Source organism: Medicago sativa, chromosome 6 (assembly GCF_051527215.1).
Source record: "Medicago sativa cultivar Bolivia chromosome 6, Bolivia_mono, whole genome shotgun sequence".
NCBI lineage: Eukaryota > Viridiplantae > Streptophyta > Magnoliopsida > Fabales > Fabaceae > Medicago > Medicago sativa.
In genome coordinates this window covers 70,782,857-70,806,846 of record NC_140754.1, presented here as the reverse complement: position 1 = coordinate 70,806,846, position 23,990 = coordinate 70,782,857, and the positions used below count along the sequence as shown (strand labels likewise).

Below are 23,990 nucleotides of genomic sequence, written 5' to 3'. Positions count from 1 at the left end.
GGATATGCAACAGTGAGCCCAAAAATAATTTTTAATACCAATCATGTGTTAGAGATAGAGGAAATCAACATTCTCCAAATAATCAGCATGAAGCTTGAGACTGTTGTAGTAAGCTTAGGGGGATCAAGAGTCATCACCGTTGGTGGTTGAAGATTGGTCTGCCGTTGAGATGGGAGGGAGAGAATGAGATTGATAGACTCAAGTGTCTTATGTATTCGTAAACTATAAGGAATGGAAATAAATCAAAATTACTGATTGCTCATGAAGGCTCATAATTGACCTGACCATTTACTAATTCTACCTAAGAAATGTACATGCAGACTAATAATATTAACAAAAATAACAGTAATTATATAATGATATTGTAATAATATAAAGATATTATATCAGTGTTTTTTTAATGGCAAATTGTTTGTATGATATAATATCATATAAAGATATTATATCAGTGTTTTTTTAATGGCAAATTGTTTGTATGTTAATTGTTATGTTAGTTTTTTTCTTCTTGTAATAACTTGAACTCTGTGCCTCCAACTCTTTAACTTTTTGCTCAAACCAGTTGAGCTAACCAACCCCCCACAGCCTACATATTCTAGCATATAGTTATATCCATCCTTTGAGATCAAATATTAGCTCATGTTGTGTTCTCTCTCAATCAATGCATTATCCCAATTCATTTTATCACTTGTAATTACGTTCTTTAATTACAAACAAAGCTATACAAATTACATATCTTCGTTCCCTATCCTTTTCAAGTAATAGGAATTGAGGTTAGAAAAAATATTGTTCACAACAATAATACAACTAAAAGAAAACCTGACAATCTATCGAGGAAAAAAAGTACTTGAAGGCATTCCATTGCTTGAAAATAGGGCAGAACTATCATTAGATGTACTACCTTGCAGGACAAATGCAGGTTGTTGTGGAGTTGGTAACTCAATTGAATGACTGCTAAGATAAGAAGCAATCGTCAAGATTGAAGGTCTAGCATCCGGGTCATTTTGAACACATAATAAACCAATCTGAATGCACTTAATGACTTCAGTTTTAGAATAATCTCCTTTAATATTTGGGTCCAATATATTTAAAGGTGTTTTATCCATCCATTGTCTCCATACCTGAAACAATATGTCAAATTAAATTTCTCAATTATTACCTTGGTAGATTGTGATATACTCCCTCCGGTCCTATTTATAAAAAACATTTGACTTTTTTGATTCATTACATAAATGATGTATTTGGTTTATATTCTAGACTAGATACATCAATTATTCAATGAATCCAAAAAATCAATTTTTTCTTATAAATAGGACCGGATGAAGTATTTAAGTGCAGAGAATATATAACATTTGGTCTAAGCTATAAGATTATTATTGCTATATCATTACACTCACAGAATTCAAGAGGCTATTAGCAACATGTTGTGGTTCATATGAACTTATATTCTTCTTTCCTGCTACAATCTCTAAGATCATGACTCCAAAACTATAAACGTCTGATTTTTCGGAAAATTGTCCAAACATTGCATATTCTGGAGACATATAACCACTATAAAAAAAATAAAATAAAATAAATTTGATGTTAATTTAACTTAAATGTAGCGTAATCAATAAGAACTGGAAAAAGATAACATGTAGTGAACATTTGAAACTTACTATGTGCCAACAATTCTATTTGTACTTCCTTCCTCTTGACTTATTTCGACCATCCGTGCCAAACCAAAATCTGAAATTTTAGGAATCATATTTTCATCTAATAGAATATTACTAGGTTTGAGATCGCGATGTATAACTTTGAGTCGAGAATGCTCATGCAAATAAAGAATTCCTCGAGCAATTCCTCCTATGATGTTAAAGCGTTCAACCCAAGTTAACAACTTTTGCTGTTGAGAACCTACAAAATTGTTCATGAAATAAAATCAAGTCCATGTATAGAAAAAACTATATATGTAATGCATGAATCTTAACATTGACAAATGAAAGAGTCTTAGGTGAAAAGTGTCATACCAAATAAAAAGTAATCGAGACTCTTGTTGGAAACATATTCATAAATAAGTATCTTCTCATGTCCTTCAAGGCAAAAACCAATAAATGTCACTAGATTTCTATGTTGAAGCTTGGCTATCAATAAAATTTCATTCTTGAACTCCTCTACACCTTGCTTAGAACTTCTTGAAAGCCTCTTTATAGCTACTTCTCGTCCATCATTAAGGATACCCTAATTATATATTAAAAAAGAGTTGTGTTATTTGAACATCTATTTACTTGACAACTTTTAAGACAACAAAAAATTTACAAATAAAATGAGGTATTGACACAAAAACTAAAACAATAGAGAGAAAAGATAAAATGTAATGTGAGTATAAAATAGAAAGTTGTCATTAAAATTGTCAAAATATGGTTGTCAAAATATCATTTCTCATTAAAAAAATAAGGATCCTTTACCTTTGAAGAATATTTTCAATTTAGCTTATATGTTACATTTGGATGGATTTTTCTTTTCAATTACCATAGAGTAAAGATGAGAGTAATTTACTAGAAAAATGCATGAACAATACAAAAAACAATATTTGGACTTTCTCCTTCAAAAAAAAAAAAAAATTGGACTTTCTAAAAAAATGTTTAATCTACTTTTAATATTTATTTTTTAAAAACTTTCTTGATGTCTTGCTTATCTTATTGGTGTGAAAATATAAAAACAAGAAATATCATATAATCATATAAGTAAACAAACACTAAGCCTTCTCTTATGTTCTCACCTTGTAAACCTCTCCAAACCCACCTTTGCCAATGTAATTGTCCTTAGAAAAGTTGTTGGTTGCTGCTTCAATTACCACCCAATCGAATTGCAGTGGCTCTAATGTGGCACTTTCTTCACCAACTACATAAAATTTATTTGATTTAGTTTTTAAACTTGTTAAATTTTATAAGAAATTGCAAGTTGAACAAAACTTTTTTATTCTTCCATAAATAATACTTACAATTTTCTCGAAGAATAGTCCTACGACTCTTTCTTCTCCTTCTCTTTATCAAATAGTAGCCAATAGAGAAGACCATCACCAAAATAATAGTAGGGACAACAATGAATATAATTGTCCTCTTCTCTGCACAAAAGCATTAATATTTAAAAATGTCATACTGTACATGTAGAAGTAAGCAACAAGTTTCTTATAAGAAAAAATCAGTACTATTGTACCCCATCTATTTATAAAATTGATTACCCTTTAAAAAGAAAGTCAAGACAACATTCAATTTATGTACTTGACTACAATTCCTTTCAAAAAAAATAAAAAATGTACTTTAAAACAATTGGTCAAGCTTCATTCTTTTTTTTTTATTTACAAGTAAAGCTTCGTATCCAAAGGGAAACGCTAACTTGTGTCTTTAAGACACAAGTTATATGAGACAATTTAGAAACTTTTTTGTTGGAATTCGTGCATTGAGTTTAATTTTTTATCATTTAATTAATTGAATGCACAAATTGCAAAGAAATATTTTTATTTTTGGATTGCTTAATATATGTCTTGAGGACACAAGTTAATATGACCAATATAAACCCAGTTGGCTTGAACCGTGACCTTTGAATTTGCTCTCAAATTAGATTCTCTAGGGCCAATTTCATTATTTCTTCTTCAAAAATGATTGAGGGTTAAAATAGATATTCTAATTTCTATGATTTGCTCTCTCGAAAATATTACTTGAGCTGATCTAACAACTTACAGCTGTAAAGTGGATAACTCACTTTAGTTAAAGCATAAAGTAAGAACTCACGTTCATAGAAAAATAATGATCTGTATTTTAGCACGTTCATAGAAAACAATTCAGGATTGAAATATCAATATATGATTTTCTCACTTTAGAAGAATCTAATCATACTTGAACAAAGAATTCACCTGTATGTCTTGCAAATGTTGAAGGACTTCCAGCCGGTAGAGCTTCGTCGCCGTCCATGTAAAATTTGAACAATTCAAACCTCAAATTGCAGCTAGGATATATAATTCTTCCTCCAACACTTCCCAAATATGACCATGGAATTTCTTTACTGATCATATCATTTAGACATGAATTGCAATCCTCACTTGACAAATCTTTTGTACATTGTTCAAGAGTATACAAAGTTTGTTTATCATTCAATGTTAATGAATTTGTCGTATATTTTTCATCGTTGTTCCCCGTAACATTGACAAGTTCAGATAATTGATTTGATAATGCATTTGTGAACAAGTTTTGGTCCGGGATGGGATCATTGGTAACATTTATATCGCGAAACATAGGTCTTGTTTCTAAGTGATTGAAGAAATACCGATTTGAATAGCGAAGTAAGCAATGGCTGTACCAAATTATACCCTCTGGGAAGGAATGACACTTTGAGTATAGTTGTTCCGTTGCGTTTTTGATGCATTGAACACATAGGTGAGACGGAAGATCACCTCGACACATGAAGAGACCGTATACAATTTCTTCCACTTTAAGCCAATAAATTTTTTTGCCGATGGTGGCCTTCGACAACAAATTAGACAGAAGTAATTTGATGTTTTTGTCGGTGATTGTGTTGTGGTTACTTGAGCAATTATAGGAAAGATAAAATGAATTTTCTGAAAGTACTTTAGAATCTTCTTTGGAATCATTTGTTTGAGGAGCAAGCTCATTTGGGGAAAGAACATAAGTAGACCTATAAAATGGATATAATTCATACCTAACATTACAGCTGGGATAAAGAAGTCTCCCACCCACCTTTCCATCACAACCCTCTGAAAGTTTCTCAATAGCATTAGTGAGACAGGTTTTGCAATCATTAGGCGACAAATCCGGCGTGCACTGAGCTAGACAGTAAAGGGTCTGATTTTCTGAAATTCGCGCTTCTTTGGTTGCAAACTTGTTCTTGTTACCAGTAAGTGTACTTGCTGCTTCGTCTACAGTTCGATTCATGGTTGAAAACAACAAAGACACGAAGCTTTTCATGTTTAAGACATCGACGGTATTGCACCAGTGAAAACCTGGCAACATATCGATTGTGGAAAAGAAAGAGTTGTCAGAGTATCGAACCATGCACTCACCGTACCAAATCACAGCTTGTTTTGACAAAGAGCACTCTGATGATAGCTGATTGGTTGCTTTAACTATGCAGTCATGACATAGCTGAGAGGGTATGTCACCTCTACACATGAACAATCCATATATGGAACCCGAGGGATTTATACCAGTGATTGTGGTGTTGTAGAATTTGGTGGTTCCTATGGCTTTTGATGACAATGAAAAGAAGAGGTTTATGAGATTGCTTTGGAAGGTGCTGCTGGGTTTGGTAACGTTGATGGGACAAATTGTATTCAGAAATAATGGAGAGTCTTGTGCCATAGTTGCAGAAGAGAGGAATCTAACAAGGATAAGGATAGATAAAAGGAGAATTTTAGAGTAAGCCATGGAATTTCTTTTTTAATGAATCTCCATAGTTTGATTTGCAATGATATGTAAACAATTATAGACACACTTTTATAAAGCTTTTTATAAAGGTGAACACTATAGCTGGTGTTTTGTTGGGAACCTTCCTTTTTGGTTGGGACATAGGCATTATCCTCTTTTTAAAATCAATTGGTTTAAAGCTTTCATGCTTTGGTCAGAGCATACTTTTTTTGAAAAGAAAAATTAAGGTCTTTATAGAAATTTATTTAGCTAAAAATGTAATAAAAAAAAAATCTTGTATGTCTACTGTCCGATCTACTTAAACTTGTAATTTTTTTGTTAGTAATTTAAATTCATTAACCTCGTTAATTAGTTGCATATTATGTAACCAAAAAATTAGTTGCATATTTAAATATATTATTATAAACTATCAATGAAATATGACATCAACGTGGTGGAGGGAGATTGCTAAAATCATTGATATGGTGGGTGGTGTTGGACTTGGAGGTAGTTGGTTTGAGGAGAGTGTCTCGAAAAAGGTAGGAAATGAGTTGCATTCTAATTTTTGGTATGACCCATGGTTAGGAGGGACTCCTTTGTGTGTGCGGTTTAGGCATTTATTTGACTTGGCTAAGAATAAGTTGAGTATGGTGGCTGATATGTTTTCCTTGGGTTAACGTGTGGGGGTGAGGCGTGGAAGTGGTGTAGGAGGTTGTGGGTGTGGGAGGAGGAGTTGTAAGTGGAGTGTAGGAAGTTACTTCATGACATTGTTTCGTAGACTCATTTATCAGATCAATGGGAATGGCAGCCCGAACTTGTTCGGAGTTATTCAGTTCACGGATTTTATCAACTATTAACTTCTCAGGATTTGATATCTTTGGACATAGCGGCGGCTCTAGTTTAGCACACATAGGTTCCTTTGAAGGTTTCTATTTTTTCGTGGCGACTACTTCGTGACAGATTACCTTCAAAATCCAACTTGGTGGCTCGTAGCATTATCCCTTTAGATGCCCAGTACTGCGTGACTGGATGTGGAGGTGTTGAATCAGCTCATCATTTATTTATCTCTTGCAGATCATTCGGCTCTCTTTGGCCCTTAGTTCTGTCGTGGATTGGGTTTTCGGCAGCAGATCCACAATCTCTTTTGGATCACTTTATTCAATTTGTTTATGCAACACATGGTTTGAAAGCACGACGCTCATTTTTATAGCTCATCTGGCTTCTCTGTGTTTGGGTGTTGTGGAAAGAACGAAACAATAGATAGAATCTTCAATTATTCTGAGAGTTTTATTCCACAGCTATGGGAGAACGTAAAACATTATTCTTATTGGTGGATGAAGGGAATGAATGTGAATTTTGTCTTTGTCTATCATTGTTAGCATTCGAGCCCTTTTACTTGTTTAGTCATTAGATAAGTGCCTCTTTTGGCGTCTTTTTGTGATTGACTTATTGTTAACTTTAGTGGTCTTTTTTGGTACGCCTTATCCTAAAAAGATCACATTGCTGATGTTAATACATTCTATTTTTGCTTGTTCAAAAAAAGAAATACGACATTATACATTTGAGCGGTGTCGGCTCAGGGGTAAGAGTTTTCCTTTGCAACTTCAAAGTACAAAGTTCATATGACATTGTATATATTTAGAATTTCAAAAATAACATGTTAAATATTAAAATGAAGCTTAATCTCATAGGTTTATTAGTTCATTAGTCAATTCAAATATATGTCATATTACTTACTTAAATACGTTCAAATGAAATGGTCTTTTTAATAGGCTAACATCCGATACAAAACTTTTTCCTTTTAAAAAGGTCAGACTTAAACTGAAAAATAAGCCTTTATCAAGTCGCCGACCATGCCTAGGCTTAATTATACCTTTTTTTTTTTACCAAATTAAACTCGAACCTTATAAAGTTTAACTCCATCAAACCTATTCGCAGTGGTACCCAACAAACCTACATGGTATCGATGAATTTTTCTTATATAAGTTAAATCTTTGACTTTTTTTTTCCATCCTATTGATTTCTCGCGCGTCCTATCTAGTTTGGATTATAAAATCCGAACGGCATAAATATCTTATAAAAATCTCAAAAGCACGTTAGAATATTTCAGATTTTAGCATAGAAACTCATAAGTGAAAAAAGTAATAGCCAAAATCTTTTCATAAAGGATTTTTCTACGGTGCCTCCTTTGTTTTATTTGACCCTTTTTAAGTATTTCCCATCATTCATAGAGGTATTCAAATTAGATGCTTCGCTGAGCACTGATTTTGTCGTCTTTAACACTTTGTCAAGAAATCAAACTCGAATTTTTTTTGGATAGTCTAATTCTTTTTAATGGTATTTAGATTTTCATTAGTATTTTTAAAAATTTGGTACATGGTTCAAGGGCCAACGAATCAGAAGCAAGGATTTTCAAACAAAGACTGAATGGATATTTTGGATTTTGAAGTCTCCATTGCGTCGAATTTTCTCTCTTCCTTTGATTCTGTGCATCTGTTTGGATCTATTCGTTATGAACATCTTTTTGAATAAAGTTTCTCCAAGGTTGTGGACCTGCAGTGACTTTGGTTCCATATGCAATGTAGAATGCTTCTTTATGTCATCATTTGTCAATATTGACCTTATCTTCAAGTCTTATCACCTGTGGTTTGATAAACACATGGAACGTTAAATTATACTTTACATCATCAAGTTGTGAAGTTTGATTTTATATTTCTACACTGGTGTGTTCACGCGCCATACGCGGGATAATTTTTTATTTTGAATATTGTTTATTTGTTTATTTTAAAGTATTATATGATATAATTTGTTCATAATTAAGTTTTTTTTTAAAGAAAAGATGCTTATAGAATTTCATTAATAATATTATTAGTAACACGGTTTCTTTGACTAAAGCATGAGCTACCATATTTGCTTGTCGCCTGTTGAACTCTACCCTATGTGAACTGTGAATGAAACACTCTCTGGCACCCTGATATGATATAACCAAATTTTGAAACATCAGGTCTGTTGGACTGAAAAGCGTCATTGGTTGTTTTAGAGTCCATCTCAAAATCGACATTGTCCATATGCATGTCACTTAACAATCCTATGACATTAAACAAACCTAAAGCTCCACCAATAGGAAAAGAACATAAAGGAGAGAAACTCATGGTTTTGGCTATGACAAAAGCTCCATCATCGTCGTGTACACATATACCAATACCTATACGATTCATAGACTGTGAAAAGTGTCATTGGTTGTTTTAGAGTCCATCAGAAAATCGACATTGTCCATATGCATGTCACTTAACAATCCTATGACATTAAACAAACCTAAAGCTTCAAAAATAGGAAAAGAACATAAAGGAGAGAAACTCATGGTTTTGGCTATAACAAAAGCTCCATCATCGTCGCGTACACATATACCAATACCTATACGATTCATTGACTGCGAAAAGGAAACATCAATATTGCACTTGAGATGACCAGGGGTTGGCCTTTGGCAATGCACATCACGACCTGCAGTTGACAAGGAACTTGACAACATTAGAAGCTTCGTGTGCGAAGTCAGAGTTGTTTGTTGATCACCATTCGTACTATGAATGATATTAGAATCCTTCCAGTCTTCAATGAGGTGACGCGCTCTATCAACTATGTTGGCACAAATTTCATTCTCGTTCTTCTAGATTTTAAGGTTACGGTGCTTCCACAAACTCCAGCAAATGGTTGCAAACGCTAAGCATTTTCCTGAGGTCGTGTAACATCCCAGACTGCTTACAGGATTGCCGACTAACCCCACAAACCAACACGAGTCTTTTCAGCATGCTTTGTCCTCACTCACATGCTTACCGGGAAACTTCCCGGTAGGTCACCCATCCTAGTACTACTCCAAGCCAAGCACGCTTAACTGTGGAGTTCCTATGGATTGAGCTCCCAAAAAGAAGATGCATCTTGTTGATATGGGTAGTACCTAACAATTCTTATAAGCCTTCCTTCAACCATGTAGTCCCATACCTACACGGCCTCCGGATCCTTCTCATTCCGATGTGATTTGGTTCCTCCTATCAACGTGGGGTTATCCTGTAACAGCCCGGTGGTCCGACTCATCCCGCTTAAGTCCGGAGCCGGCCTGGCTCCGCCACTGTTACTGGGCCACGTTGTGGGTGTTACAGATCGATTATGTAGCAAAGAAAAAAAAGCATATGTGGCCGAGTTAGAGACAAGGAAATTGTAGTTTACCTCACTCAAATACTCGTCATTTGCCACACTTGCATCACAAAAGGACACTCAAATTTCAAAAATAATATGAGCAAGACAAACACGTGTTTGCAAACAACCCCTACACATTCTCCAAATAAGGTTCTTCACCATGGGAGGAACTTTTAACCGCTAGATGCCAGATCAAAACCCCAGGCACCTCAAATGAGTCGTATCAACCAAATCCTCAAACCATAACCCGTATGCACTTCAGACAGAATACAAACCATTTTTTTCAGCTTTCCAAACCAACATGTAATTAGGAACATGATTAATCAGCGGCATGTTTAGAATAGAAGTAGTTATGTCCTTACTAAACACCTGCTTTACTAAACCACCATTCCAACTTTTGGAATTAGTATCCATTAAAAAATCCACCATAAAGTCACGAACAAAGTATGCCCCTTTGATATTACCATCAATACAACCACCATTCAAAAATCAAGGTTCATCAAGAATGGGAATAGAGGTATCTAAGCTTATACTCCACCGTGACTCACCGCGAACAATAAATTCAGCACGCATAATACTACGCCAAATGTAACACCCCGTTTTCCCAACACATAAATAATATGAATAATCAGAGTTTTCAACTTTAAAACAGGATGTCACACTTTTTACACAGATTTAAAGTAGGATAAAGTCACTATTTATTCAAACAGCACCTGTCAATATTTCAATTACTTTGCAGCGGAAAATAAAACATCTTAATTAATTCATCATAATGGCACTATGGCCTCAACATCATTCAACTTATTAAAATTCATATCAAAGGTCCTTCAACATAATACTTCTTAATTCAACTCCTTAATTTATTGATAACTTGGCAACAACGACAATAGATCAACTACGAAATCCATAACTTCGACTAGACATCAAGGACGATGCAACAACAACTCTTTAACTTCGACAATGCAACAACAACTAAGACATCATGCATGTGGTACCATTCAGGGCATAAGCCCTCGTCTCTATTGAGCATAAAAGACTCCCAGGGCTTGAGCCCTCGTCACTTTTGAGCACAAGGCTACAGGGCTTGAGCCCTCGTTGCTATTGAGCACAAGACTTTAGGGCTTGAGCCCTCGTCACTTTTGAGCACAAGGCTCCAGGGCTTGAGCCCTCATCGCTATTGAGCACAAGGCTCCAGGGCTTGAGCCCTCGTCGCTATTGAGCACAAGGCTCCAGGGCTTGACCCCTCGTCCATTTTGAGCACAAGGCTCCAGGGCTTAAACCTGCATCGCTTGTATGAATAGACTCAACAACTTGACATCTTAACTTCCTAACATCTTAACAACTCAACAACTTGGCATCTTAACATCTTAACAACTAAACAACTAAGACATCATATAACATCGTATTCAAACATCAACAATTCATCATGCATCTTTGTAAAAACATAATAAATTATACATAACATATTTTCATGTCAAACCAAGGCAACTGGAAAGGTATCACAATTATCAACAACTTTCATGTTTATACCAAAGACCAATTCAAAACAGAAACATATGAACAAAATGCAAAAACATGAAACATAGAATGCTGTCACTGTGCAATTTTGTTGTGACCTACGTGCAGTAATTTGACCATAACTCAAGTTCTATAAATCATTTTAATGTCAGACCAACGACATTAGAAAGCTAACATCCATACCTACAACTTTCGTGCTTACACCTAAGACCAATTCTGCACCGATCAATACCAGTTTTCATATCAAAATTCGGGGCAAAGATGAAAAAAATCAGAAAAAGCAACTTATATTATTCAAACTTCACATTCATTCAAAATCATCAAAATCAACAACAACATAACATAAATCATCAATTGAGCATAATTCATCAAGTATGCAAATACATATACTAAGAGCATGCAATTTCATCATCAACAATTCATTTATCAACAAATTAACATACCCAAACATATCACTACAACTAGAGCACAAATTTCATCAATTAAATTGCAATTTAAAACCCTAACTTCTTTAATCATCAAAATAAAACAACAACAAACATGTTAAACCCTATTTCAGAACCATATACTTATGATTAAAGAAGGTTAGTCCCACCCTTACCTTAGATTGATTAGCAGCAAGGTCTACAGACTTATCCTTCTCTGACTCTTCTCTTATCTTCTCTTCTCTCTAAACCTTGTTTTCTCCAAATCCTTGTTTTTGCATATATTAATCTTTCAACTTAATCTCTCCTCTATTTATATTACTAATTACTTTTCTTAAATCTGATTAGGCCCAATAACTCTCTTCTTTCTATTTTTGCCCCCAAATCTACTTATTCTAATAATTATATTTCTCCACTAAATATATTCTTCCACTAAATATATTCTCGCTCTAAATATATTCTTCCACTAAATATATTCTCCCACTAAATATATTCTAATAAATAATAAAATAAAGCCACTCAATAAAATATCAACATATCACATAATCAAATAAATCATATAATTCGACTCTATCTCAAGAAAATAATTAAATAATAAAATAGGGCATTACAACTCTCCCCCACTTAAAAGAATTTCATCCTCGAAATTCAGAGCACAGGAGAAAATGAATTTAATTATTGCTTAAATATCTTAAAGGCTTATTAGATCATTTGGTCCCTTATTTAATTTCATATTTTCATTTTGGTCCCATAATAAATAAAAATGGCGTTTTAGTCCCTCAGCTTTTCCTCCGTTTGCCAAATAAATCCTGATGGTTAAGTTTAACCCAAATGTTGTCTATGGTGGACCAACCTTAAGAGTGGTCCACCATAGATCCTATTAATTATTTTAATTTCAACTGTTTGATTTTTTTTTTAAAAGAGAACCATTGGATTAAGCAGCTCTATTTTATCTTACCATGTACCACCAGCATCTAATTTTTTTTCCTTTTCTTCATCTTCTATATTTTCATCTTCATACATTCATACAAACAAACCCAGAAAAATAATAGGTAAAAAAAAATTCCCAGAAAAATAAACTAACATCAACGGAACAACATCAACATCAACAGAACAAAAAAAACAGCATCAACAGAACAACATCAGCATCAGCATCAACCCAAAAAAAACCAAAAAATTAACTTCTCATTCCCTATTTTCCAAGTTTTTCATCAACAGAACAAATTCTCTTCCTTCTCACGTGGAACACAGATCTTCTTTTCCTCTTTTCCTTCCTTCTATTCTCTCCTTCTTTCTTCTCTTCTCTTCCCAAACCCATAAACACATATCTGTTTAAGGTCGTGTGCGGTGGCAATGGTTGTGACGGCGGAGACGGTGGGTTTAACGGCGGCGATGAGATTAACGCCGACGATGGGATTAACGGTGAGATTAGCTGTTGTTGTTTTTGGTTTTTAACGGCGGCGGTGACATTAACGGCGACGATGATTTATTGTTGTTTGAGAATAGATGGATATGATGATGAGAATGGATGGATTTTGGTTTGATTTTGTGTTTGTTGATGTTGTACGAATTATTTGATATGGCTGTGTTTGTTGTTGTATGAGAAGAGATGAATCTGAAGAAAAAAAATTTGTTGCCGGATCTCTTGTTGTTTTTTGTTGCTGGATCTTCAACAATTCTTTCCCCAATTTTTCTTTGTTGTTGCTCGCTGGAGAAGAAGAGGAAAAAATAAATTGTGTTGTTTAATTTGGCATTAGGGGTATTTTAGGTATTTCACATACAATAAGGTGAAGATCTAATGGTCCATTTTATGATAAATAGTTCGAATGGTTAAAACTGACAAAATTAATAAGGTCTACGATGGACCACTTTTAAGGTTGGTTTACCATAGACATTTGGAGTTAAAGTTAACCGTCGGGATTTATTTGGCAAACGGAGGAAAAGGTGCGGGACTAAAATGAAAACATGAAATTAAATAAGGGGCCAAATGATCTAATAAGCCTCTCTTAAACTATATATAACAAATTAGAAACTTCAAACAATACACAAAAACCACATTAAGTTAGTCAGTTAAACATGATCACATAATAAAACATAACCATTAATTAGAAAACATAACGACAGTATTCAACCGTCACACGACACAACGACTCATCTACTTGGTCGGACGGACCGACCTGCTCTGATACCAAATTGTAACACCCATTTTCCCAACACATAAATAATATGAATAATCAGAGTTTTTAACTTTAAAACATGATGTCACACTTCTTACACAGATTTAAAATAGGATAAAGTCACTATTTATTCAAAATAGGATGTCACACTTCCTTGGATCATTACGAAATTCAAACATGAATCAGTGATTCGATTGTTACCTCGATCACAGCCAAGCAAGCAGCAAGCAACAAAGCCTCTAGCAAATCCACACGAACAATGCTCCTCTAAAACTCGGTGCTAGCCAAGGAATCAGAAGTGCAGAGAAAAAGGGTTGCTCCAAAACGTGTAACCAAAAACTTCAGCACTAGAGTTTTATTTATAGAATTTCTAGTGTGCTCTGCAAGTCAAAAGTCACTATTGGGCTTTAGTAAGCCCAACAACGAGTTTAGTAATTTTGCTAACTAATTAGCGTTATTTACTAAACGCACCCCTTATATAAGTCATACTTATATATTTTTCTTTTGACTGTTCTTTGTGTGTGACCCTATAGGTTCTAGTCACGTTGGCAATAATATTAAATCTAATATGTAATACTATAAACAATGAGCGGTATCTAGCAACACATCATTGCTACCCAAGTGACAAGAATGTTAAGTGATCTGACGAAACCTTTCCATGATAATACTCATGTGCACAATTACTCTTTTGTCTCGATATCTTTATTGATCCCAAGGCATAGATATTGTAACCCTTGTATAGATCAATGTTTATATTTCTTGATTCCGAAATATACTGAATAACGAATAAGTCCAATATCTTATATTGACTTAGTTCGGCATGGCCATGCAGTTTTACAGTCATATTTCATCAAGAGACCTAAAGATATATCTCCTATTTATGAGGATGGACAAATCCCATCTAGGACACTCATGTCCCTCAGCATGCTTCATCAAGTACCCATCAACCAACGTTATGGTTATCCTTTTACAGACAATGTTAGAATGGCAACAAAGCACTTGAGTCCACATCTAGGGATCATAGTGGTTTCAGGTCTAAGAGCGATATACACTATTATCATTGTGAGAATATGTTATACTTAATATCTCATACCTATGACCCATGAGATGCGGTCATCAGTCTACATACATAATAGTCTCGACGCTTTAATATTATCCTTTATTCATATTAATGCTTTGACTACGGATACATTTAAGAATAACGTTCTTTATGATAATGCAATCTCACGATTAAGTCACACTTAATATATTATTACACGAACTATCTATTATAAGGACTTTATTAACATTGCACAAATATAATAAAGAGTGTCATATATTATTCAATAATAAAAGAAGTCATGATACATAAGATAATGTTTAACATAAACTATTGGCCTCTAGGGCTTACACCAACAATCTCCCACTAGCACTAGAGCCAATTAGGCATAAACCTAACACCCATAGATCTAGTATGACCATCATGCTTCTGCTGGGCAAGAACTTTAGTAAGTGGATCAGCAACATTCTCTAATGTTGGTACTTTGCATATTTTAACATCTCCTCTTTCGATAATCTCTCGAATAAGATGGTAGCGCCTTTGTATGTGTTTGGATTTCTGGTGAGATCTAGGTTCTTTGGCTTGTGCGATTGCTCCATTGTTATCACATAGTAATGCAATGGGATCCACAATACTTGGAACTATTCTAAGATCATAAATGAATTTCTTAATCCAAACAGCTTCCTTTGCAGCATTAGATGCAACAATATACTCGACTTCTGTTGTAGAATCAGCGACTGTTTCTTGCTTTGAACTCTTCGAGCTCACAACACTGCCATTTAACCAAAACACATATCCAGATTGCAATTTAAAGTCATCATGATCTGTCTGAAAGCTAGCATCAGTGTAACCAATTATAGAGAGCTCTTCTTGACCTCCATAGATCAAGAAAGTATCCTTAGTTCTTCTCAAGTACTTAAGGATATTCTTGACAGCAATCCAATGATCATTGTCAGGATTAGACTGGTATCTGCTCGTAGCACTTAAAGCACACGAGACATCTGGTCGAGTACATAACATAGCATACATGATAGACCCAATTGCTGAAGCATATGGAATATCACGCATTTGATCCATTTATTTGATAGTCAAAGGGGATTGAGTCTTTGATAGATTTATACCTGACGACATAGGGATGAATCCTTTGCTGAACCGATCTGCAAGTTTACTGAAGCCCAATGTTTTATTTAGCCCAAGCTGCTTCAGTATAAAAGGAAGACTTGAAGACCTAATTGCTCATTCAAGCCGTCACGCTAAAAAGTTTAGATTTTTAGGGTTTGAGTCTTCATGTATTTTACTCTTGTATCGATTATGATGCAGGTTTAGGATCTTTACTGTGTTCTTGCTAGTGTCGTGTTTAGATACTTGTTTAGGACTAGTTTTGTGAGTATTGATACTCTTGTGCATCAAACCGAAGTTGTGAAACAAGGTTTGGTTGTTTGTGTTGGAAGGTAACTTCTAATCTTTTGTGTTTGAGGTCTGATAGGTCACTGGGGCAGTGACTGACCATTAGGATAGTGAGATGGGATCTCAAATATAGGAGTTCTTAGCTTGAAGTCTAGACGGGTAGGTCCTAGGTCATATAGTGTAAACGAGGAGTTTGCTGAGAGCTATTGAATAAGGACTACACTAGTGGATTTCCTTCCTGGCTTGGTAGCCCTCAGATGTAAGCGTGTTGTGCTGAACTGGGTCAACAAACTTCCTGTGTTCTTTATTTTCTGTCCTTTATTTTTCTTGTTTTATTTCTGTTTATCGCATGATGTTGAAACATTAATCGGAACAATGCAAACGTTAAAACATCTGACAAAACTTTTAAAACAAGTACGCTAGAATTTCAAAACTGGACTCCCAAAATGTTAGTAATGGTTAATGTCATGGAATCCAACACATTCTGACTACAATAAATTTCCAATTAGGGTAAGCTAATGGTTTTTCACGAGGCTTCCTCATAGGTAGTAAGAATGTCTTTCATTATTTGAGCTTGGTTCACCTCAGCTTTGGAGAATAGGAAGCAATCATCGGCAAAGAGAAGATGAGACAGTCTAGGTGTACCTCTACAAACTCGAGTACCATTAATAACACCACGATCTTCAGCATCTCGAATGAGAGATGATAGCCCCTCCGAAGAAATAATGAACAAATACGAGGATAAAGGGTCTCCTTGATGGAAACCTCTTCCAGGAATAACTAGTCCCACTGTTTCAATGTTGACCAACATAGAGTAATCAACCAACTCCATGCACATACTCAACCAATGTATCCATCTATCATTATAACCTATTTTCAGCATTGCCTGCTTCAAAAAAGTTCGAGTTGATACGATCATATGCTATACTAATATCTAATTTTAGCGCCACATGTTACAGCCTGATTTTTCGCTAGATTTATTTTATTATTTATTTATGTGTGTTTGTATGTGCTCATATGTGATTATTTGCCTCCGTGTGTATTTTTGGTTGGGATTGTAGAATTCGGTGTTAGAAGAGTATTTTAGTCATTTGGAACTCAGGGGTATTTTGGTCATTTTGTGAGTGGGGGTAATTTAGTAATTTTGTTGAGGATTATTTTTAGTGCTTAGTGAGAGCTAGTATTATTTTACTAAGTGCTAGGGAGTTGTAGTGAATTGTTTTATTACCGGTAGGAGACCGTTATTATTACATTTTACCGTTAAGTGGGTAGAAACATTTCGAATTAGATTAGTAATGGGTTAGACCCATTAAGGCATTGTGAGTTGAGCCCAATTATGTAGAGCCTATATAAACTCTATTCTATGGAGAAGTAGGGTTTACACCATCATTTTTCACATTTTAAGAAGAGGTAGAGAGAGAGAAAGAGCAAGAGAAGATAAGGGTTTGAAGAGGAAAGCGCTAGAGAGAGCTAGAAGAGGATAGAGATTCATGTTTTTGGAGCTAAAGTGAAGCCTTAGTTGGTGATTGTGAAGAATTAAGGTAAGGAGGTTAGAATTCAATCATAATTAATAGTTGTAGTTCTTCCCTAATTCTTTGATTAACTGGTTAATTTGATTTTAGTTGTAGAAATTCGTGCTTAATTTTGATGACATGATTATGTACATGAATTGAATGATAATTGTGTTATTGTTGTTGAATTTGTATGTCAAAATGGGTTTATATGAATATGACATGTTCTTCTGTGATATTGATGAAGAATGAAGTTGCGGTTGTTAAATTGTGAATGAATTCATGTTTAAATGTTGTTGTTGTTATCTTGACATATGTTGTTGTTGAATTGATGCAATGGGTGTCATTGAAATGATGAATTGTTGATGAGTTTGTTGTTGTTGTTGAAAGTTGTGAGAGTTTGGTGAAATGGTGAATTATTGATGAATTGAAGTTGTAATCTCAAAACTTATGCATCTTTGAGTGTTTTGAGTTGTACATGACCTGTAAACATCTTTTGGGTTGAGTTTGGGGGTTTGGAATGATCAAAATTGGGATTTTGGGTGAAAAAGGGTTGGAACCTGTAACTGGATTTTTGACAGACTGAAGCAGGACGCTTAAGCGTGCTCACCACGCTTAAGCGAGCAGTAATCGTGCTGCCAGCGAGCTCCAAGCGAGCAAGCCCAGAAGTTTCTGGAACTTGCACGCTTAAACGTGCAGGCCACGCTTAAGCGTGCTCCCTCCTATACAACAAAACTTGATTTTTCGTTTCGTTCACTTGGGGACCAATCTGGGCTTTCTAAAATGTTTCTTTTGACTTGTTTAACCTCTGTTTATACACTTAAACCTACTGGAACATCGTTTGAATCGAATTGGACTTGATTTTGTGAATTTCACTTAACTTTTGAAAAATGGTCCAAGAACACCGATTTTTCCAAAAACTCGTTTTCTTCGAAAAATGAAGTAGGGCTAAGGTTGTATAATGTTTATATGATTTCTAAAAATAGTTGTGATTGGTTTCATCAAGTCTTAACTTGTTTTGCTTTGAAAATGAGATTTATTCTTGAAAGTGATAAAGAGAGACGAGCTTCGTGATTTTCATGATTTCGTCGCATTTAGCCGGTGAAACGTAATTGTATGCTCTACTGCACTTATATGTGGCTTAGAGGTATACTTAGTTGAGGCATTGGATCTTGTTTACTTGATTTTGGTTCAATTGCCCAATTATTTCTAATGTTGTGATTATGAAAGATGAACTTGGTTGAAAATGGTTTCAAGAGCCGATTGCCTTATGAATCCTTTTTGGATTGTTTGATATAATTATGTGAAGTTGATTGTTGTATATATGTGACAAATATATGTTGATTGAATTGTGAATGTTGTTGGTGATTGTATATATGTCAAGTGATGGTGAATTGTTGTCAAATGCATATATACTAAATGTTGGTGATGGTGTGGTGATTTTTTGTGTGAACATATGCATTTGTAGTCGAGTCATATGTTTATGCATTCATGACTGATGGTGGCTGATTTTATATCCAATTGAGGTGATTACGATGTTTTTGTTGCATCATGGGTGACGACCTTGAGGAGACTTGGTACCACATGCATATATGTGTCGAGTTAGGCACATATCATTATAGCATGAGTCTTAAATGTTGCATTGAATGATGAATGTGATGAAAGTGTGGTTGATGAATACATACTTGTGATAACTGGTATTGTTATGTGAATGAGTATATGGAGGTTAATTGTTCATGTTATGTAGTGAAGAATTGAATTGATTATTTATGTCTTGTTGTTTATATTGATTATGATTGATGTAAAGCTAACCTCCAGTGGTTTTGACCGCCTACCTGTCTGTATGGGTGGGTAGATGCTATGCAGGAGTAGTTCGCTTTTGGTGAGTGCTTGGATAGCGGGAGCTATCTCCGTTATCGTTTGGAGTCGTAGGTTTAGGCTCTGATTAGGTTGTCGTGTCTTTATGTTATGTTGGATTTTGTTTTATTGTTGAGATTTGTCCACTTGTCGGGACTTGGAGGATTTTATATGATGATGTATTGTTGACCATGGCATGTATATTTGGAGATATATGATTTGTATCCGCTGCGACTGTTGAGATATTTTATATATGCATGATGTTTTGGATTTTTGTGAGACGTAGCGTCTATTTCTTGAATAATTATTTTATTCGCGTGTTTTATCGCTTTAATAGAAATAGGGTGTTACACCACACACCCCTCACAACGATGGGTCTTTGTTTTCATGTGATGGATGACTTCTATTGCAACCATGACATTATCAATAATTGAGGTACAAAGGCTGACTGATTATCAAAGATACATTGTGGGAGAATAAACTTCAATCTATTTGTGAGAACCTTAAAGATCCATTTATAGAGAACATTGCATAGGGCAATTGGCCACCAATCTTTCATTGTGGTCTGAGAATTTCCTTTTGGGATGAGAGAAATGTTTGCCATATTAAGAGAAGTCGGAAATTGACCTGTATCTAACCATGCACAACATTGTTGAAATATCTCGTCACTACACAAATTCTAGAATTGCTGATAAAAACCTGGATTATAACCATCTGGACCTGGACATTTATCAGGATGCAAAGAGAACATCGGCACACGAAATTCCTCTTCGGAAAAGGCGCCGTTGAAAGTACATTATCATCATTCGTAACTGTGCTACGAATAACGCTAATAACGGGGACAGCCACGTTGGTTGATTTCTGAAATAAATAAATAAAATAATTTTTTTCAATAGAGCTCAAAACATGATTGTTTGTTACCTTGTTATCATGATCATCATGAAGAGATGTGAGTTGGGTTGCTTTCTTCCTAGCTGAAGCTCCTGCATGAGAAAAATTTAGTGTTGCGATCTCCATCTGTGCCAAATTGTTTTAGCACTTTGGCGCCAATAAGCATCATCTTGTGTTAAAAGATGGTTCATCTGTTTTCTTAGCTGAAGGAACTGATTTTGATGGTCCCTGGGGTTGTTATTACGAGCATTAACAAGCTGTCTGCGACATTCTTCGATATCCTTTTTCAATTTGTTACAATGCTCTTTGCTCCACATCCAGATATCATATGTGCAACACATCAATTTAGGTAAAATAGAATGGTCATTGTACATGTGTTGGGAATCAGTTACCGTGTCTTTGAAACCAGGTTCATAGCACCAGGCGTTCTCATATTGGTTACCATGTCTAAATATTTATATTTATAGTATTATAAAATATTATAACCTAACAAATTATTTTGAAATTATTATATAACGTTATCAAATTATATAATGTAAATTATAACCGAACAATATATATAAAATTTAAAATCATATCTATTCCCCTTGATATAATTAATTTGATAAGTTACACAAATACAATAATATAAGTAATTTGTTGCCTTAATATTTAAAATTACATTATGTTTATAAAGTAAAATATACTCTGGTTCTCTAATATCTCTAATCCCGTTGTTTATATAATTTTTTTCTATTACAAAAAAAAAAAAAAAATAGGGATGGCAAAAAGGGTCAACCCGTCCCGCCCCGTCAATAACCCGTCCAAAAAGGGGCGAGGCGGAGCGGGTTAACTAGAGATATAGGGTTGAAAATCTAACCCCGCCCCATTTTATGGCGGACCGACGAGTTGACCCGTCAATCTTTTCTTTTAAATATTACTCAAAAACTTCACATAAACAATGTAAAAATATATAAATTTAAAGCCAAATTAAGGAAATCTAAATATATAAATAATGAATCCACTAAAAATATGAAAATAATCATTCAAACATATAAATAAAATCATCTTAAAATCTATAATAAATCAATAAGACATTAAAAATGATGGGTTAAACGGCTTAGGCGGAGCGGGCACACTACAAGCGGCGGGTTCAAAATCTCAACCCACCTCGCTAAAAGGATGGGTTAAACATGTCAACCCGTCGAGTCCAATCCATTTTGCCATCCCTAAAAAAGTGTCTCTGAAACATGATTCACTTATGTATCAGCCATAAAACGATCCTGGATATTGGCTGTGAGTTGTTCATGCTTGGTTTGTTCAGGACTATAAATATAAGAAACTTCCATTTTATCATAAGCACGATTCCATTTCTGACGTACCACTCATAAAATATTTATGGACACTGGTTTTGAGGGTTGTGCGTGTTTGAGTTGCTCATGACTATCAAAATGGGAAACATTCATTTTCCATTGAGTTGGTTTTGATAGATCTAAGTGTATTTTTTTACATATTGTTTTTTTTTTTTTGAAGAAACATATTGTTTTATTATCGCATTTTTTTGTTTAAAATATGAAGTTTGAATCTTTGTTATGTAGGGAGTCCAAATTAGTGCTTCTATGCGATCCAAATTCAAAAATAAAGATTTGTGTAACAAATAGTTTTAGATTGTTTGACAAATCATATTTCGACATGCACAAAAATGGGCTTATATAGCGCTTTTTTTTTTTGCTTTAGATAGCGCTTTTGAAGCGCTACTGTAAATGGCGCTAGCTAAAGCATGGTTTATATAGCGCTTTATGTCAAAAAGCGCTAGCAAAGGTTCTCCTTAGATAGCGTTTTTTTAAAAAAAATGGCATCTAAGACAGGTTTAAAGACAGCGTTTTTGTTTTAAAAGCGCTATGTAACAATATGTTTAGATAACACTTTATAAAGAAAAAAAAGCGCTAGGAGAAGCATTTATTTATTTATTTATTTTTGTCAAATTTTTTTTTCCTTTGCAGATAGCGTTTTTTATTAATTTAAAGTAAAATATGTATAAAGTCAAAAATTTAAAGGGAAATATATATAATTTTGGCACATTATAATTGAGACTATTATTTATCACATAAAACTTAACCATATCATAAAAAATGTATGTATATATAGCATAAATGTCAGAAATGTATAGCCTCTAATATGGTAACATGGATATCTCTAAGAGTTACAACTAATTAGTTAACATGAAGATCAAAATCTTCTATGGTATCATGCAGTCTTCATCTATCTTCTTGGTCTTCTCAACATTTTTATCCAAAACAAGCGGGCAAATCATCATTCATTTCCAAATTTCGTTCACTCTCCTCCACCTGAATATATACCATAAAACACCATTAAGCAATAACGCTATATTTTATTAGAGAACCTGAATATATACCATAAAACACCATTAAGCAATAACGCTATATTTTATTAGAGATAAATCCAAAGTAATACTGATCATGAGTACAAATTAAAGCAAGATTATAAATTAAAACAACTACCACTTCTAGCAAATATATTTAGAAACATTAAACTCACCTTATTATAAAAAAAAAATCATATAACTTTTAGGCTGATCATGAACCGACATCATTCTTCTTGGATTTCTATTAGTTTATCTTGAGTATATGTCACACACTTGAAACCATAAATGTACTGCATATAATTATTATAACATAAAAAATAACCATGTTACTTAATAAAATTAATTATATACAGATATTATACTTTAATATATATATATATATATATATATAAACATACCAGCTTTGGAATCTCATTTAGTTTTGAAATGAGAATCTCTTTCATAAACCTCATCACAAAGTACCCACAATCTATACCATTATCTTGGCAAGGACACTACAAAAAATAAAATAAGTAATTGTATAAGCTAGTTTATCTGGTATGCCATGTAGAAGTCACAATGGATGATTATGGAATTGATTAGAAGGTTATACAAAAGGCATATGCATAGTGTATATCATATTATCACATCATTCAATTAGTTTATTAGAAAATAATTCTAGTCACACACGAACAGTGTTATTGTTTATATATATAACAAAAAAAATTGAACCAAAAGAAAAATTATTCATCTTACTGGTTGTATAGAGTTTAATTAAACCCAAAATCTTTAGTAAACAATTGTCAAATTTCAGTAATTATTCATCAAACAAAAATTTTGAGTTTTCGATTGTCAAATTCATCCTAATCACTAACAGTGCAGTCTTAAATTTAGTTTAAACCTAAAACATCCAGATGAAAATATGAAAAAAATTAAAGAATATTTGAGTTAAATTGAGGTAAGGAAAGAATGAAGATGGTACCTGAGATAAAGAATTGAGTATTGAAAAAGTTGTAACCGGTCGACGGCAGCGACGATACGATGCACCACAATTAAGAGTGAGATAGAGGTGGTTGTTTTGGAATGAATTGAAAGAGACAGTTATGGTTTTGGAATAGATCGAAGGAAACGAGTGATGGTGATGAATGAATCGATAGGTATAGGTGGTTGGTGATGAATGAATCGATAGAGGTGGTGGTTCTGGAATTGCTTGCACACGATCTAATGAAAG

The 23,990-nt window shown here is 34.1% G+C and overlaps 1 protein-coding gene, 1 long non-coding RNA gene and 1 pseudogene across 2 annotated transcripts; all 3 read right to left on the bottom strand.

Annotated features, from left to right (window-relative positions):
• Nucleotides 1–644: 644 nt before the first annotated feature.
• On the bottom strand, nucleotides 645–5,462 carry LOC146916597 (cysteine-rich receptor-like protein kinase 8). Its single transcript, XM_085718624.1, has 7 exons — nucleotides 3,893–5,462; nucleotides 2,981–3,103; nucleotides 2,759–2,880; nucleotides 2,007–2,217; nucleotides 1,656–1,893; nucleotides 1,395–1,548; nucleotides 645–1,118 (listed from the first exon to the last, which is right to left on the bottom strand). The coding sequence occupies exons 1-7, from the start codon at nucleotides 5,418–5,420 to the stop codon at nucleotides 825–827; spliced, it is 2,670 nt and encodes an 889-aa protein (XP_085574750.1). The 5' UTR covers nucleotides 5,421–5,462; the 3' UTR covers nucleotides 645–824.
• Nucleotides 5,463–15,121: 9,659 nt separating this feature from the next.
• LOC146916596 (secreted RxLR effector protein 161 pseudogene) lies at nucleotides 15,122–15,826 on the bottom strand (annotated as a pseudogene).
• A 6,636-nt stretch (nucleotides 15,827–22,462) lies between these two features.
• Nucleotides 22,463–23,276, bottom strand: LOC146916595 (uncharacterized). The gene is made up of 2 exons (XR_015013950.1): nucleotides 23,179–23,276; nucleotides 22,463–22,742 (listed from the first exon to the last, which is right to left on the bottom strand). It is a non-coding gene; the product is annotated as an uncharacterized LOC146916595 (long non-coding RNA).
• Nucleotides 23,277–23,990: the final 714 nt, after the last annotated feature.

Coding starts and splice junctions, on each gene's coding strand:
- LOC146916597 (XM_085718624.1), bottom strand. CDS start 5,420: ATGGCTTACTCTAAAATTCTCCTTTTATCTATCCTTATCCTTGTTAGA. Junction 2,218..2,758: donor GGTTTGGAGAGGTTTACAAG/GTGAGAACATAA, acceptor ATATATAATTAG/GGTATCCTTAATGATGGACG. Junction 1,894..2,006: donor TCTCGATTACTTTTTATTTG/GTATGACACTTT, acceptor ACAATTTTGTAG/GTTCTCAACAGCAAAAGTTG.